The following is a 17,921-nucleotide window of genomic DNA, read 5'->3' as shown; positions in this document are numbered from 1 at the left end:
CAGGCCGTGTTATTTTTGGCATATGCCAAAACTGCCAAAAATAACTTATTTTTGGCATTTTTCGATTTTTATTTTTGGCAGTTTTGGCATCGTCCTTTAAATAGATAGTTTCAGCCTCGAATTAGTCACAAAAACGCTTTATTTGGGCTAGTTTGTCAAAAGACACCACAAAATGTGCAGCATCCACTTATAATCAATGCCAACAAACAATAGGAAGAAGAAAAAACCTAACGATTTCATAGGTTAATAATATCAAACGAAACCACAAAATGTGCAGTATTCATCGGAATCGGTGCCAATAAGCAAAAAAAAGAAAACCCTAACAAACACTCTCAACGGCTGATTGTTACAGCTGTTGAATAGACTTAAATCGTGTGCACTGTAACAGTGCTTCCAAACTCAGGTCAGCTAAGTTTCTCCTAAATTCATTTCTCGCCCAGAGAATCTGGGAAATATCGGCTTCAACAGTAGCCGTTGAGGTTAAGAATGTTGCCAGTCATCCACAAAAGGTTTTCAGAGCTTCAAAATCTTTGGAGGGCCGAACCGGCTTCCATGCACCATGAAAAGAGATCACTTCGCCAGTGCCATCGATCTCGTCGCGGAAAGAATTGTCTTCCCGATCCTTTTCCAGGAGTTTCCTGTGTTGTCTCTCAACACATTCTATTTAGTAGCCAGACAGTTTGTTGCGTCACAATGTTCAACTCGATCACAATGCAAAAATCGTGGTTGATTTTGGGGGTTCCAGTTCCATGAGCAGAATATAATTTATATTTTAATAATCAGTACTGCGGCAGCTTCTCATTGATACCCGTTTTATCTAATTTAGCGCTCGACAAGCAAGTCAAACATGGTCGTAAAATTGCCTTTGGACAAATGGAAAGTATAACGTAAACCAAATGCAGTCATCCGTTCAATCTCGCTATGCCCACACCATTTATGACACCATGCTTTCACCCCAAATGGGGGGGATGGACCCAGATTAAGAAACCTGCCTTTCACAAACGCCCTTCTCGCTTGTAACGCGGTCCTGTTAACACAACACCATGAACGAAATACACTATTTGGCAGGCCGTTTATTTTTGGCATATGCCAAAAATTGCTTATTTTTGGCATTTTCAAATTTTTATTTTTGGCAGTTTTGGCATCTGGCTCCTGAAATGCCAAAAATAACACGGCCTGGTTATAGGCGTACGTAATACGGTCGTTATTCACGATTTACGCACGCGACCGCATGGGATCCATAGCTAACCACTGTCGGTACAAGATTCTCGAATAATTCGCATTCTACGAGTGTCAAAATGTTTCTTCCGTCCCAAAATACGACCGACAATGATGACTGAAATGTGTTGGACGATTCACGATTCATATATACGCCTAAAATCACAAAATTCAAATTACAATGTACAAGTTTGTTACCGTATAAGTTTGTATAATGTACATGTCCGCGTGCGATGCTACTAACAACCCTGCATATTCCTCTACTCAAAAACTTTTTCTCTCAACATAGTTAAGTATACCAGATATTCAGCCCCATATCGCTATTTGAAGATCCATATTCACAGCATTCAACCGCAAAACATGCACCGAAGATAACTGACGTCACCGAGCGAGAGATGTTATTTTCGAAATGACCGATGCTCCAGACGCATCGAGATCGAATCAGAGGTGATCAGTGTCGAAGTACTTATACTACTATAGCGTAAGCAAGTAGTTTTTTCCCGCTTGTACTACTTGAGTGGTTATGCTATAATAATACTTCCACTCAAAGATTTTTAGGAAAAATTACTTGCTTTCTACAATTTTGATTTTCAGAAGTAGGCAGTTATTTTGGCACAAGTTTTCATATCTTGGCGTGAGTGAAATAGCTCGCGGAAATAGCTCCTGTATCACCGCGACTAAATACAGATATCCGGAGATTACACCTATATTTACAATGCCGTTAGTCATTTTGCATCAGTCGCGATGATACATTTCGAAAAACGCCCCCCTCCTATAGAGTGCTAAAGGCATGCGACCCCTCGACAGAATCTACTCAGTCGAGTACTTGTCAGACGAAGTAATTTTGATACGTCTCGGAAATAGCTAATTCCACTTCTAATATAATAGATTTTGACGATACTTCTTTTTCTCGTCGAATAAAAACGACTTTGGGCACCCCGAAACAGAACCTACAGTGGCAAATGATAGCAAACAAAGATCTCACCTTCGCGCGTTCGCAAACTCGCTCTGATCCGACCTGTAAGGAATGTATTCGCTCTTCGACCGCACGCGCAGCATTGGCTTTCCCCGAAACGTGACAGGTATATCCGACAGCGTGTCCGATTCAGAATTATTGTTATTGTCCCCGTAATCACCGGCAGCAGGCACCTCGCTAGGCACAGTACCGGGTACCAGCTCTTCAGCCAACGAACTTTCGACCGGCGACGCCCCGCTGACGCTCGCGAATTTTCTGTACGAAAATATATCCGCGCGCGGGCGCTCAAGAGACGTGTTGCCGGTGGTTTTCCGGCCTTCGTCGACAGCCTGTGGTTTCGCCAAAGTCAGTTCGTTCGATAAATTGCTAACGCGTGATGAAGAAGCTGACAGTGATGTGGAGTAATAGGATGAGGTGGGAGAAGGTATGGTCAGCGGAGACGCGGGTGTCCCGGGCGATAGAGGCGACTCGTCGCTACTGCCAGGGCTGGAGTATCCGCTGCTTGCGTTATCCATGCTAATGCGGTGTTTATGCGATTTCGGTCGCTGTTTCGTGCGATCTGTTTCGTTATATGGACTGGTGATGTTATTAGGCACACTAGATTGCGGTTTTGTGTTGTGGTCCTGGACGGAAACGCGGCTGGACCTGGACAGCCGCTTGGTTTCGTCCGTTAACCTCTTCTCGACAGCGGATATCAAATCGTCCACGATTAGAGTTATGATCAAGTCGGTCCCGTGAAGTTCGGCCACGGAAAACCTCGAAATTGCACTTTCGGAACGGCGGTACGCTTTGGACGGAACGGAGTCGATCGACTCGAGATCGGCGGGCAGTTCTCGCGCGAAAGCGGGCGGCGTAGCTTCGATTTCAGTGGTCGCCTTGCTCTGGATGAGCTCTTCGACGGCGTGTTGGGACTTTCGAAGGCTTTCCAACGCACTGTCCGGGCCGGGGCTGTAGGAACACTGGCGTGTGTCCGTTAGGCCCGGGACCGTTTTGGAACTATATTCGGACGTTGTTCGGATGATACATGTGGTGGGACATGTTTCGAACGCGGTTTGGATCTTTTCGGCAGAGGGACCAGAATTGGACTTCGTTTGGAGAAGGTCTGTCGTGGGACTAGTTTCTGAGCTTGGTTGGATCATTTCGACAACGGAACTAGTTTGGGGCGTTGTTGGGAGGATTTCTATCACGTCCGGGATTCGCTGGCCACCGGTACATTCTGTTCCTTCATAATGAAAGCCGGCGGCGTCGTTCGCTGAAGGCGCTTCGTGCGCGCCATTTGCTTTAACACTTCCTGAATTTTCCGTCTTTATCTCGTCTGGTACATATCTAGGAGTTGAGTTCGTTGAATTATTGACTGGGTTCGAGTTTGAGTCTATTTTGGGCTCGTTGGGTGATCCATTGTATGGTAAAACGTTGGGTGGAGGCTTGGGAGCGTGCCGTTTTTTCCTCGGATGTTGCAACGCGGAGGTGGGGCTGGTGCTCGGCGGGTGGGGCTGCAAACGTGGTGGCGACTGACCGACTATATTGGTCCACGTGACGTTGGGCGGCACCGGCTCGTAAGATTTCTCGTACGAGCTTCTGGAATGTTCCTCGGTTTTGTCTGACTTGTTTTTTCTGCGCAGCTGCATTAGTTTGAACAGCCTGTCTCCCGGTTTGTCTTTCTCGCGTGTGGGCTGTTCCTTGGGCGGCTTCGGTTTGGCCGAGTCGTAGAGGGACCTGGGACGGTTTTCGAGGGTGCTGGATTGCGACGAGGAGAACAGCTTGTCCCGGCGACGGCTGAATCGCCCGGGCGAGGTGTAGTCCGTTGACATGTTACTGTGAAACGAGTTATATAAGTCAATCTATTACTTTACATATCTACTTTAGTACCAGTAAAAGCGTTTTCCCAAATGCGCCAAAACTATTTCAAATGTTACAAGGATTTCACTTCCGACGGTAATCCGTCCATACACCATTCCTTGCTTGCTAAAATTTGAAAGGAAAAACGCGCCATGATAAATTGGCGACAACTTCAAAAACCCTGAAGCTTGAAGTGTAAGTAGCAGTGTTGGGATCAAGTCACTACCTTCGACTCACGAGTCATTTCGAGTCATTGCACATTTTGACTCGAGTCAAGTCAAGTCAATCGATTTTCGAAGGTGACTCGAGTCAAGTCAAGTCAGTCGATTTTCGGAGGTGACTCGAGTCAAGTCGAGTCAAGTCAAGTCAAGTCACGAGTCAACTCACAATTCGAGTCAAATTGCCTTTTCGGGGTATGAGGTGCGATTACTTCATTGCATTTTGCTAGCTGTCTGACATACAGATTGAGTGGTCATTGATTTTGAACCGATGAACGAATATAGAGTTAAAGATACACGCAAGTAAGACGCTGTATCGCTCACATATAAGTAGAACTAATAAGCTACGTAAGTAATTGCACAGCCTCAGTTTATAGTTACCAGCCAAAATAGAGAATAGAGAAACGAATTGATGCAATACATTACCCTTTTGCAAATTGATATGATACAATTGGAGCCTGCGCCAATGGTTGAGGACTATATAAACTATTTTTGAATACAATTTCAATAAAACAAGAGGTTTGGTCAAGTTAAGAACACAGACCAGAAATATATATTTTGCAAAATTACTTTACTATACTATAGTTTACGACAGCAGAGGCTGTCAGCTACGATCACTTCGTTTGCGATCAATATCTTTGTGAGAGAACGATGGAGGCTCATTAAAACGCACGATCATTGAATGATTGGTCGCTCTCACGGGTTACACCAGCGTTGCGCGAACAATTCGAACATATCTAAGATACAGTGATTTTTATCGACACCGATTACTTGATGACTTGAAATTGACTCGTGAATTTTGCTCCGAGTCACGAGTCAATCCACATTTCTAATACACCGAGTCAAGTCAAGTCAAGACATTTTAGCAAAGTGACTCGAGTCAAGTCTAATCATACGAAAAAGTGACTCGAGTCTGACTCGACTCAAGTCATGACTCGAGTCATCCCAACACTGGTAAGTAGTCGGTCCAAATCCAACAATACTAAGTACGTTAGGGTAAACAAAATTCATTGAGTACTATAAATTAATATAAGTGCGTCGACCGTCGTTACCAGTTACCACGGACTCGCAACCAAATGGACAATTCATCAAAACCCAGGGCTCTTTCTTCAACCGGTGTGCGCCAAAATATGCATGGAATGCACCACCGTACGAAAGGGTCTACAAGGGTACATGCAAACTTGTCATATTATGGCAGTGGTTTATATCCTGCGGATGACGTTCGCGAATGTGCGAACCTTCTTTGTAGCAATCAGCTTCTTAAATAGGCCGTGATCACGTCCGCATAGAATTACTGGCCATTATATAAGTAATCTATACAGTTATATATTTTTTATATATATCGAATGCTATTACGTATACAGGGTATAGGAGGTCGTCTCAACTACATCTGCGGTTGACCAGACCAAAAAGGTTGAAGACCACTGCATTAGTGTGTATAGTGCACAACAGCACAAAATCATAGAAAACGTATGTGGCTTTGACGATAAGAAGCAATCTGTTAGGTTTCGAAAAATCGGGAACAGTCGATGGTAACGGCGTAAGCTACTCACCTATCTGTGTCAGAGAGGTTCAGAGGTGATTCCGGGGAGAGTTCTGACACCTCGTCATCGGAGGACGAACTCAAGTCGCAAGCGGAAATGCGTCGCGCAAAGCTCTCTGAAAGCGGCCTGTCCTTCACGAACGCTTCGAACAAGACGTCATACCGTTCCGATAAGGAGGGAAACCTCGGCGGCGTAGGAGGCGAGCGGTCCCGGAAGATCGACAATTGTAACGGTCCCGGGTGGAAGGGTAGATCTGAACGTGGAATGAAAAGAAGATTATTTCTTCGTATAATATTTAGGCATCGTAACGAAGGCTGGACCGAATCGAATACCTGCGATATTTGATTCCTAATCGAATCGAATATTTGAGTACCAGCCAATATGACGTCATAACAGTATAGAAGGTTTCAGGAGTCAGGACATTATGCTGGATTCCGCAAACTAAAACTGGACCGCATGTGGCGCATTTGAGCAGCAAATGCGGCGCAGCATACTAGGGTGACGCAGTTCCGTACGTCAGCAGTATCGCGTTTCTGCAACCGGTTCGAGGCGCCTTTAGCCAAACAATCGTCTCTTCGACGTGTTTGACTATGATAACTCGCTCTCTTTAGCACCATGGCGGGATTTCCCATCCGTTGACCCTATATTAGTCACGGGCTGCTTACGTAATACCTGAATGCACTGTTGATACAAGCCGGGATTGCGACCATACTTGAGTGACGGGGTCTAAACGTCCAGCCCTACCGAGACTAAGACAATAGCTGATACTGGAGTTTCGTTTCATGAGTTCAATACAGAATGAGTTATGCTAAAGTGCGAGCATACAATCATTCAGAGTCAAATGCAAAAGGTAACTAATATTCTCTCTCGTCCGCAAATGCCATACCAATGAGTTAAGTCGAAGCAATCAGATGTACTTCTACATTTTCGAGCACTCAAATAGGTTTTGCCTACTACTTCTACTTGACAGTTTGCCAACTTGCACAACTCAATCAAGTTGTTACATTGATAATATTACTTGTAAGAGCCGTCACAAACCATCACCAACTATTGATGAGATATAAAGAAACTCGAGCGCGTGAATAGGTGCGTCAAGATACCTTCGTTTCTCAATCAACAAAAACTCAATCTGTCAGTGATTGGAAAATGATATTCGCCCGTCAATGAAAACTAGAATAATTGACACCAGCGGCGGCATCTGCCCGGCTCATGAACTATGGATGACTCTGCCATTGTTTTGAAGTTATATTCTCGTCAGACAGCTTCCCGACGGCTGCCGTATCGCTGAATTAATGATATTATTTATATTCGCGGAGCGGTAACTTTAAACGCCGCTGCTGCGGTAACTTTAAACGCCGCTGCTGCGGTAATGTCTCAGACCTCCACCGGTACAATTGCGAGGGGATTCGGGTGGTTGATGACAGCTGATAGGGTCAAAATTGATTTGATGAATAATATTGTCGCTAAAGGTATCAGAAGTTCACGAATATCTGTTTATAGACGGTAAAGATGTCACCACAAGACATAGAAACAGGCCAAAGCCCGTAACACATAACTAAGAAAGATGTAAAAAAATACTATCAGTGATAACACGAAATATTGTCGCAGCCGATGCAGCAAGATATTGCCGGCATGTAGAATATCTGAGAGAGCTACATGAACTGAACTTGCACCTTGCTGTGGGGTTCGTGGTTCATTATTTGGGAGTCACACTCGCATAAAGCTAACAAGTTAATACCACAAAACGGTACACGACAAAATACAAAGATATATGCTACACGTGAACGCGCACTAACTCTATAACGTCAATTTTAACATCTGAGCAGTTGAAACACACCGACCAAAATCAATACTGCTGCGATACGCTGTCAGCCACTAACAATGGCACTTACCGTTTTGCCTATGTGAAGTCTTCAGTGGCATAATTTCGCCCGTATTGTGTACTCCGAGTGCCAACATAAAGTGTCGAATTATTATTAAAAATACTTCCAATGGAGGCACAAGCTCTTGCGCTCAACAGATATGCTATGCACTAAGGAATAATCTTTACAAAGAACGCGTGATTATGCCAAATAAGGTTACTATCACAACAGCAAAAAAGGAATACACATTTCTGGCTTTCCGCTTACGCTATTGTTCATAAGCAACTGAAACTGTCATCGGCGCATTGTGCGTAACAATACTCAATACTGGCTATTGCAGAGTCCAAGTTGGCCATAATAGAGAAATACGAATTACGTACCATAAAGCACGTCTCAGAAGCGTGTCAATTAGGTAATTATATTATACTGAATCTGCACATAATATTTTCGACAGTCGGCTGCGTCGATCTGCACGTTGTGATTATGTAATCGCAATGTCGCTTCAGAGACAGCTTTGGTCGCCAAGTTATTGATAGAAAGCATACGTTTTGGTTATCATCTGCATCTATTTGCGGACCATTAACCAATTTACCAGACGTTCTAGGCAAATAATAGCTCCTTTAATGATCTAAACGAGATTTTTAGACAGAACCGATTTCGTATGAAAGATTAATGAATCAGCGACACATCGTGTTCAAAAACGATTAACAGCTTGTGGACTTCGGCATAAAACCCGGTCAAAATCGCCAGTACCTTTCCTAGAGCAAACCGAGATATCGGTTAAACAGGTATTTCCCTACACAGTTGTGATATGGCCAAAAACGAAACAGCTCATTGTTCGATATAGCTTATTGTACACTGTATCTACCTACGTGGATGTATTCACCAGATAAGTGGGATGCAGATCTGACTATTCGGGACTTACTGGTACTAAATTGTGCTTTCATACCTATTTCAACGGGTGAAAACGAGTCCGATACAGCAATACTGATATACCCCATATACTCCACTGTTTAAGAGTACACCCCTGGGATATATTACCATAAGATTTGATGTATCTGACTTATCTTAACTGTTGGAATGGGGTAGTAAGCAAGATTTTGTATCAGAACATTCCGTTGACCTGTTTTTTCATCCTATATTATGGCGGAAAAGAGCGAAATACGCGATTTTTTTTGGTCACATGTTCTCGCGATATCATCAATCAATCAATCAGGTTTATTAATATTTTCATCGTTTCAAAACATCACAAGACTGCGATACGATCAAAAGATAGGAAGGTGTCGAAACAACTTGGAGTAGCCTTTAAGATCAGACACCCACCTTAGCCAAGGCGAAGTAAATAAGAGGCATGCACACTGCACAGTTTGTACACTGAATGAAAAGTAATGCAGAGAATATAAGACGCAAGCGACAAAATGAGGTGGCAAGGTATACACAGCTACTATTATAAGCACCATACCATAGGCCTTGTCCTGAATATCTTTAAAACCACAATCACTTAATACATAACAATTCAATGGTCTGCTTTCTCGCTGCTTTAACGAAACTTGTTGAACATACAGATTCGAGAGACCTTAATCTGAAATATCAACAGGTTCCATTCGCAAAACATCAACCTCGCGACGCCGACCAAAGCTACCTCACCGGCCAAATGATTGCGTCGCGACTTGCAATGGTTCCACGTCGCTTGATTAGCGACGCGCGCTGTTTCGGTGATGATAATAGTAATTAATCATTCGGAATATACTGGCGACATTAAAAATAGCCGGGACCGGCAATTTTCCGGGAATCTCTGTATATTCAACGGGTGGGACATAATCTGCACCTTTAACACCGCGAATCTATTCGCAAAGGTCCATGTCGATGATTTAAAACTCGCCAGCGATATCTTTCCATTCAAATCTACCTTGGTTACGAGAAAACGTGGCAAGATCGCGCCAATAATTGCGCGAATCAAGTCAAACGGACAATCGCAACGTACCATAAAGCAAATCAATTAACTATGACCTGGCGAAATATGATACGAAATACATGAAACTGACGGACTTTCTCCTTTTTGGTCGTGCTATCAATATCATAACAATAATACTCAAGATGCTACGTTGCCAATGGCCATCATGAAACTATAATCGTATCTACAATCCAATGTTGATCACAGCCCAAATCATGCGGGTCAGTAGCACAATACTGACTAGGTAGTACAGTACATATCATTGATACCAAGCATTCGCGGTATTTAAAGTTACGCAAACCATTGATGACTATATCTGCCTAGTTGAAACAGTGAAAGTTGATCAACTTATTGACGCTATGACTGCATTATTAAACGAATCTGTTTAGTGTTTACCAAGATCCGTTAACCGGAATCAGGCAATCTCCCTCACGCCGAGCACAGCTCTCGTATTTCAGAAGGACATTTCCGTAGCACAATCTCTCTACAGACCAGAAGAACTACTTGATGCACTCTAGTCTCGACTGATGAATCCTGCTCCGAATCCGTGTCAAGCTTGTTCTACAACACGTTTTCCGCTCTATTTGCGTTCGGATATACCGTGTCATCTTCGCGGCGTAGCCAGAAAACACGGATTCCTGCGACTAAACAACGCGTGCCCACTGCATCTTACGAATCCGAATGATTTCACTACAACGCCTCTCCTGTTTTATCGCGATTACGTCATCCTAGTCACCCGGCAATGTCACGACAAGTTCATAATATTATATGCGATTATATCGCGCTTGAAATCTCTTAGAATATGATGTCATACTACCCCAAAATAATTTCTATACATATTCTAGCTGTTCAGTTATAGTAATTAGAGCGATATGCCGGTAATCTAATTCTAATCTAATTTGAGAAATGTTTCTATTTTAACTCTAATCTAATAACTGGTTTCCTGCAAATGCTACAGGAGAGCTTTGTAGTGCGAAACGGGCCAAGCTTGGTGCAAATACATTTGTCATTCTCTTGCTTATGAGAATAATAAACTCTGATATGATACGAACTGCACTTGATTCAATTGTTAAGCTTTTATGAATTCAGTAATTCTAATTATAATCGAATTTGGAATAAAAACTGTGTACCTATAATTTAAATTTAATAATAATTTGGAGAAAAATTGCGTTTCGATAATTCTATTTATAATCTAATTTGAACAATAAGTGTGTAGCTATAATTTCAGTTATAATCTAATTTGTAGAAAAACTGTGTTTCAATAATTCTAATTCTAGTCTAATTTGGAATAAGCTGTGTGGCTATAATTTCAATTATAATCCAATTTGGAGAAAGCTAATAGCTACAATTTAAGTTCTAGTCGAATTTAGAAAAATGTGTACCGGGGCCTACGATATTCGTAGGCCCCGTGTGTACCTATATTACTATTAAGCTTTTATGAGTTCAGTAATTCTAATTCTAATCTAATGTGGAGAAAAACTAACTATAATGCAAATTCCAATCTAATTTGGATAAAAACTGTGTAGCTATACTTCTAATTATAATCTAATTTGACCAAAAACGGTGTAGCAATACTTCTAATTCTAATCTAGTTTGGAATAAACTGTGTAGCTATAATTCTAATTCTGGTCGAATTTGCAAAGAAAACTGATTAGCTATGATTCGCATTCCAATCTAATTTGAAAAAGTTGAAATATTTCTAGTTGTCCAAGTCAGAGCAAGGCAAGTTCAATATGTTATATGCGATTGCATCGCGTTTGAAGGGAAGTGAAGCCATATGATGTCATCGTAAAATATGTTTCGTCAGAATATTTTCAGAGGTGTAACATAAGCATTCCGCTGTATGAATCTTTCATTACCCGTCCTTCAGCGAGGGTTCGCATTCAAGCTGTTTACCGCCGAGCCCCGCACTTATTTTCGAGTCCTAAATACGGGTTGTCGGACTTGGTGAATTGATGAGGAGTGATTTTCATCGCATTAGTTGCAGGGATGATGGCCGGGGTCGCCGCTGAACTTATTTGCGTTGTCGGCTTAAGACAATGCCCCCATTCATCATAACAGATCTTCACTTTCAAGACAAACATTTATTCAGCAAAAAGCTGTTACCTGTTATAGTTCATTGGATGCGCAGGTCTATCATTCTGCTTGCAAATCATTTTCATGCTATGGAATCTGCCGCAGTTAACGTTTAATCTATACGAACTATTGGTAGCCACTTGAATATTTACGGTTGCTTAGTCATGATCATAGTCGGAAAACTATATAATTTAAAAGCTTTTCCAAAATAGGTTAGAATTATTATTATATCTAAACATTTTTTTATCTAAATTGGACTTGAATTAGAATTATAGCTACACAGTTTTTTCTAAATTAGATGAGATTTAGAATTACTGAATTCGCGAAAACTTGGAAATTTAATCACGTTCAGTTCGTATGAAGTCAGACATCATTCTCATTAGCACGAGAAAGGCAAATGTCTGCACAGCAAGCTTGTCTCATTTCACACTATACAGTTCACCTGTAGGGTTTTCAGGAAAACGGTTAATTAGATTAGAATTAAATTTAGAGAATAGAAACATTTCACACATTAGATTACAATAAGAGTAAAGAAACATCCACAACTTATATTAGAACTAGAATAGCATCTTTTAGCTCCAATTAATCTAATTCGGCAATTGGAATTGCCAAGTTATCCAAGTCCGAAAGGCGCATAATTATAAAAAAGAAAGATGTGTACAATCAGTATAGTGGTCAAAAACAAAGTAACCACGAAAATCGACTCTATTGCATTTGATGAGTTGTTCCACAAAGCAGGTACAAAGCAAATTAATATCTACTCTTATCTTACTATGTTAATTCCACCCGTTTACAATACCCGGATTATCGCAACAACGTAAAGTACAGCAGATCATTCCGTATGTGATATACAGCGGGCTATCGCCGCGCTAGTGTGAATTGTGTTGCTTACGAGAGACTACGATTACCGTTGTGTGACAAGATTACAATAACTTTACTCGATTAGATTCTGAAATCCCTAACAGACGTCGGTGTATTTACACAGCCACACACAGCGAGTTACTACTACAAGATAAACAGGGGTGGTGCGGTGTTTATTTTGAAATATTACCTTGTAACATGCCGCGGCACGACACCAATGACTGCATCATTATTCCCGCCAGTTGATGAGCTTACACCCCAAGACGCTGATCTAGAATTCATTACGGAGCCTAAATACATTTCTACAGAAATCATTTCGTTATGCCCTCATGTCTATACAAATAACGTATTCTGTCTATCAGAGAATCAATGAATGCCTTAAAGTCCGACATAATAATGTCACTTTAGCCCCTTATTCCTTCTTGTGACTATACGATACGCTACCGATGGTCATGGTCACCTATCACAGAATGACCGTACTTTTAGATTGTGGTGCTTACATTCAAGGTGATGCCTTGGGTGAGATGTGGCCTTTTAGATACACACCTCCTTCAAATTAGGACGACAGATATATCTATGGACTTGGAGTCAATAACTTAATCTCCTATTCATTTTTAAGCACCATAGAGAGGGTTTAGCAAATAGATAATCCCATGATTGCTTTGGCGCATTAATTATTCATTAAGTCCCACTGTGTATCTACAGGGGCGAGGGAGGTAGGATGGTCCCGTTTCGTGACATGACATTATTATAGCAGTGTCGGATAGTATGATAAATGCATCGTAGAACAGGGGCTGGCAAGCACCTGCATCTGTTGGTATGCGATCCGGCACGCAACGCAATATTTATTCTGATAGCCCTATGACTACTGACTAGTCTTCATTCATTGATGAGATGTTTACAAACAGCTAGGCTACTCAAATGGCGGACTGAATGCGGACCTTTCCATCTGTCTCAGTTCTTACTTAGTTTTTCATAACAAACCAAATCCAATATCGTTGATTTTAAACGATTCTCTACTATTTGCTGACGGTTACCCCTGAATATACTATTAAATGATTTACATATCCAAATTGCCCAGAATGCCAATTCTTCCATTAGCCGTGACTAACGGAACAATAAATACAGCTCGCTTATTGTTTTTGCTAATACCGTTGTACCGGATTCTGTATATAGTCATAACGTATTATATTTGTATGACTGTGAATTATTTCATGAGACTTATAACGGGCCTAAGCAGATTTAAGAACTGAACCATTGCTAAAAATAGTTGGGTAGCACTCCACCAGTATATATCCCATTAGTACGCATCAGCTGATCCCAGCGAGAAAACTATGTAAAAACCTGCATTTATTATTTTAGATATCCCGTTTTCGAAAAAATGGCGTTCGAAATAAACAGGCGACGTGTCCCCAACATTTTTAAGCAGAATTGAATACACTCGCCAGGGGTAATCGTCAGTAACTAGGAATTCCATTGCTCGTGACCTCATATTTGGTGATACGATTGTTGATATACAATGTTCTTTCCGACTCGTTGCTGACCATTACTCCTGACTAGCGTCGTAGAAAATTCGGGTTTATTTCGAAATGACTATATTATTCAATCGTACATTGACGTTCTGTACCTCCAAGAACCTCATTAAGTAGATTCTCTGTGTAGGTAAACAGACATAATGCTCCTGCCTCCGTCCAGCCCTGCATTACCTCAACGAATGTCATGTGCTTTGCGGACGCCTTCCATATAAGCATCAAGTTTGCCGCTGATCTACAGACTCATCTCATCCAATATTCACGGCCCGTAGCGTCTTCGCATAAATAATACATTGTGATTTTCGCCATAAATTATCTCGCCAATATTTCGCGACAATGTACCGAGACCGTGTAATGACCGCTTATTATTGGGTGTTTTGCGCGAGCTAGTTGTCGTTTATCAACCACCTTGGGCGAGAGATTGTCACGACGTGCGAGTTATTTGCAAACTTTACGCTCAATCTGTAGAGTCGGCAAATAATAACCTTCTATCAATCGAGAAAATTATGCGTCGCAATATCGCAACTACAAATGGGCAATTTGCGTATTACAAATTATTATCAGGCGAGAAAGGTACAGGAACAATCAATAATGTTTACATACATCGGTAAAACCAGCAATCCAACCAACATTTCGCACCCGCGAGTCGTAGAAAGACAGAATCAATGTTACCATGTTGAATGGCAAAATAGTATTCCTGATACAACACATGAACACAGAAGCTTACAGATAATAGACCTCACAGCGATACAACTTGAAATTTTCCAGCTTTTCCAGGCTAGATTAAAATTAGAATTACAGCTACACAGTTTTCTTCTTCTAAATTCCAATTACTGAATTAGAATGAAATAAAACAGAAATTAAGTTAAGTCCATACTTAGCTAGATATCAACCTATCTACAAGCCAAGCTAATGTTGTCACGCCTGTCTGCTTCAAGCGGATATAACAGGCGGTATACAATCTTATATTGGTTGAAAGTAACTTATAATATGAATACAGTGCGATGAAAAGTCATTCAGATGACTTATATACCCATTACACATGCATCGCACACATGTAAAATCCCACATCTGGCAATGTTTTGAGTTATTATCTACACTTGATTTACGGTGGCCTGTATTGAATCGTTTAAAGTCAGTCTAAACGTCTGTATTTGTTACAAAACAATGCGTGCAGAATTAATCTACGTCATTTTTCTTGTCGGGCGACAGACACCCACACTTTGATACACCACCCAGCTCCTTTATAGCTAGTTGATTCTACAACTCCATACCGCATACGCTGTCACTGACGACATCATAATTGATGGCATATCTTTACCAGCAGGTCACATTCTTGACTTATCTAAACCCAGTCACATATTCGCCATGCATTCAAACAGAAACCTTCAAACGAAACCTGTCATAATATGCTCGCAACTGCCGTAATCTATTGTTACGAATCGGGCAATTATCAAAACATGATTACTCAACTGTACTGGGCCAAGTATGACTAGTATTTATGAGGACAGAGACAAACATATATAACCAAATAGTTATATGCATTCGTACATGGTTGATGGTTCCACCAAACCGTGGAATACTCGATACTAACAACTGTAACAAGTGTTTCGTCACTATGACATCCACTATTATTGCAGTGGTACTTCCTTGCTGCACTTACGCAATACGTACTAAGTGCACTGAAGTCGTAATCATATCTCCCAGCAAACTACAATAGCTCAGCCACTGACTAACCCAAATTGTAGTGCTATGAGACTTGAGCAACCGTAACGAATAATATGACTCACATATACTCGCATGTTAGTAGTATAGGTACAGGTAATCTTACCAGCCCATACAGCTACATCAAACGAGCCGGTTACTATAGGAATCGCTCTTTACAACAACCCACAACACCGCCACACAACAGGGACCATTCAATACATGCCTTAAGAGGGCACTAAATTCTGCGACCGTGGATATAAATGACCGTATTTTATTCTTTATGAAATAGATTTTAGTGTTATTATCATGAAATCGTGCACCCACTGACTTGTACAGAGTGGAAACACTTACGCTTTATTATTAATTCCGGCGCATCAGGAAATTCCATTTTCACGTCGAAGTTACCGGTTTGGGGCATTGCGTCACAGGGGCGATTATGGTGTGTCCGAAATTTCATTTTTGCGCTTCGTCATTGTGCTGACAAATAAACCAGCCCAGGAATGGCTCTAACAGCCGGCCTATGACGGCTGCGATCTAATTATAATCAAATTTGCGGAATTTTTCGATGCTCTAATTTTAATCCTAACATAATTTCTGGTTTTCCTGAAACTACTACAGAGCTTTATCGTACGAAACGAGCCAAGCTTGGTGTACCCTGTACAGACACTTATCAATCTCATGCTTATTCGAATATACTCTGGTTTGCTATGAACAGAACTTCATTTTTCTTGTATATCTTTGAACTCCGGAATTTCATTCCATTTCCACGTTTTTGCGAATAGAGTAATTCTAATTCTAATCTAATTTGTAAAAGCTGTTTAGCTATGATCCTAATGCTAATCTAATTTGGAACAGGGAAACTTTTCTACCAACTCTGCAGCGATGATACCATTTCCGATATCACACCCTGTGCTCACTGCTCACACATCTACTGCATATGCACTGATCCATATTAACATCTCCAATCCGTTTGCGGTCAACCGTCGCCAAGTGGACGATGTAAACCCGTTAAAGCTACCGTGAAAACCTTCGACCGAACGAAGACCAACATCAGATCATGACGTAATCGCGTCCCGACAAATTTGTCTCCATTGTATACGTGAAAGGACTTTATATAAGGCAGTAAGAGATACTCCTGCTGTGCAGTACAATTGGTAATTGCCGACAAAGTGGTCGTATTAAATGTGATTTTACGGTTTCTTCTTAGTTTGATAAAAAACAGATGCGGAATAGGAGAATGTGTCGAATAGTTGAAATAGGACGCTTGTACGTTACCAAAGGCAAAAACCAAATGGAAACCAATTTGCGATGTCGCAAGCACCAGATTTGGACAACTAGATAATTGTAATCGTTTCTTTACAATAATTAAAGCTAAACGTCAATATACAATTGAAAAGTATATTCATATTGAAATGAACCCGGATATTTTCGGCTGACACTTGTCACGGGTAATCGTCAGCAACTAGTAGAGAAGTGGAAAGAACATTGTATATGTACGATAAATGTAAATTGAATTCCAATCTGGTTTCTGGTTTTTCTGAAAATGGTTCTGGAGAACTGTTTAGTCCGAAACGAGCCAGCTTCGCGTACAGACCTTTGCCATACTCATGCTTCTGAGTATGAAATCTTAACTTAATGTGAACTGAATTTGATTTTTGTTGTAGTTCTTTGGAATTCGGAGTATAATTCAATTTCCAAGGTTTTGCAAATTGAGTAATTTTAATTCTAGTCTGATTTGGAAAAAACTTCTAGCTTTCATGCTAATTCTAATCTAGTTCGGAAAAGCTGGACATTTTCTAGTCCGACGCGTGTACGCAAGCCTTGCTTTTATGGGCGATAACATCTTCTCTTCAGCAATGTCGGTTCTAGGTAGTGAGATGAACGGCGCGACGTCACGAAATCGGGTCACAAAACATAACAAGCCCCATTTGCTGATGGAGCTCCGGCACTATTTCAAAAGACGATTCCAATTATCTCCGTCACAACTGACTCACAGCCTATTACGGTCGCGTGGCTCGCGGGACCAACGTGAAGGCTGTTGACAAACGGCCCGGATCAATTAACTAGCAGAAAACACGCCAAATTGAATATCGTTCCGTGCCTCAGAGCCTTCCTCAACAAGTTAACATTCTCG

At 41.3% G+C, this 17,921-nt stretch overlaps 1 protein-coding gene and 1 long non-coding RNA gene across 4 annotated transcripts in view; one reads left to right on the top strand and one right to left on the bottom strand.

Annotated features, from left to right (window-relative positions):
• LOC145458412 (uncharacterized) overlaps positions 1–17,921 on the top strand; it is a 222,961-nt gene that overhangs the window by 66,746 nt on the left and 138,294 nt on the right. The window lies entirely within an intron of this gene.
• LOC145458973 (uncharacterized) overlaps positions 1–17,921 on the bottom strand; it is a 57,342-nt gene that overhangs the window by 19,657 nt on the left and 19,764 nt on the right. Inside the window, exons 1-3 of one of the 2 annotated variants that reach the window (XM_080337488.1) lie at positions 7,688–8,632; positions 5,805–6,048; positions 2,204–4,009 (exon numbers count right to left, since the gene is read on the bottom strand). In XM_080337488.1, coding sequence (XP_080193614.1) covers positions 2,204–4,009; positions 5,805–6,048; positions 7,688–7,754 — 2,117 coding nt within the window. In that variant the 5' untranslated portion in view covers positions 7,755–8,632. Of the gene's footprint in view, positions 1–2,203; positions 4,010–5,804; positions 6,049–7,687; positions 8,633–17,921 lie in introns of those variants that run through there. The other variant, XM_080337487.1, reaches the window with a different exon arrangement.

This window comes from Botryllus schlosseri, chromosome 16 (assembly GCF_051294905.1).
Source record: "Botryllus schlosseri isolate E-star chromosome 16, Bs_hap1, whole genome shotgun sequence".
Classification (NCBI taxonomy): Eukaryota; Metazoa; Chordata; class Ascidiacea; order Stolidobranchia; family Styelidae; genus Botryllus; species Botryllus schlosseri.
Note: the sequence above shows the minus strand (reverse complement) of the source record. Positions and strands in the feature narration are given on the sequence as shown.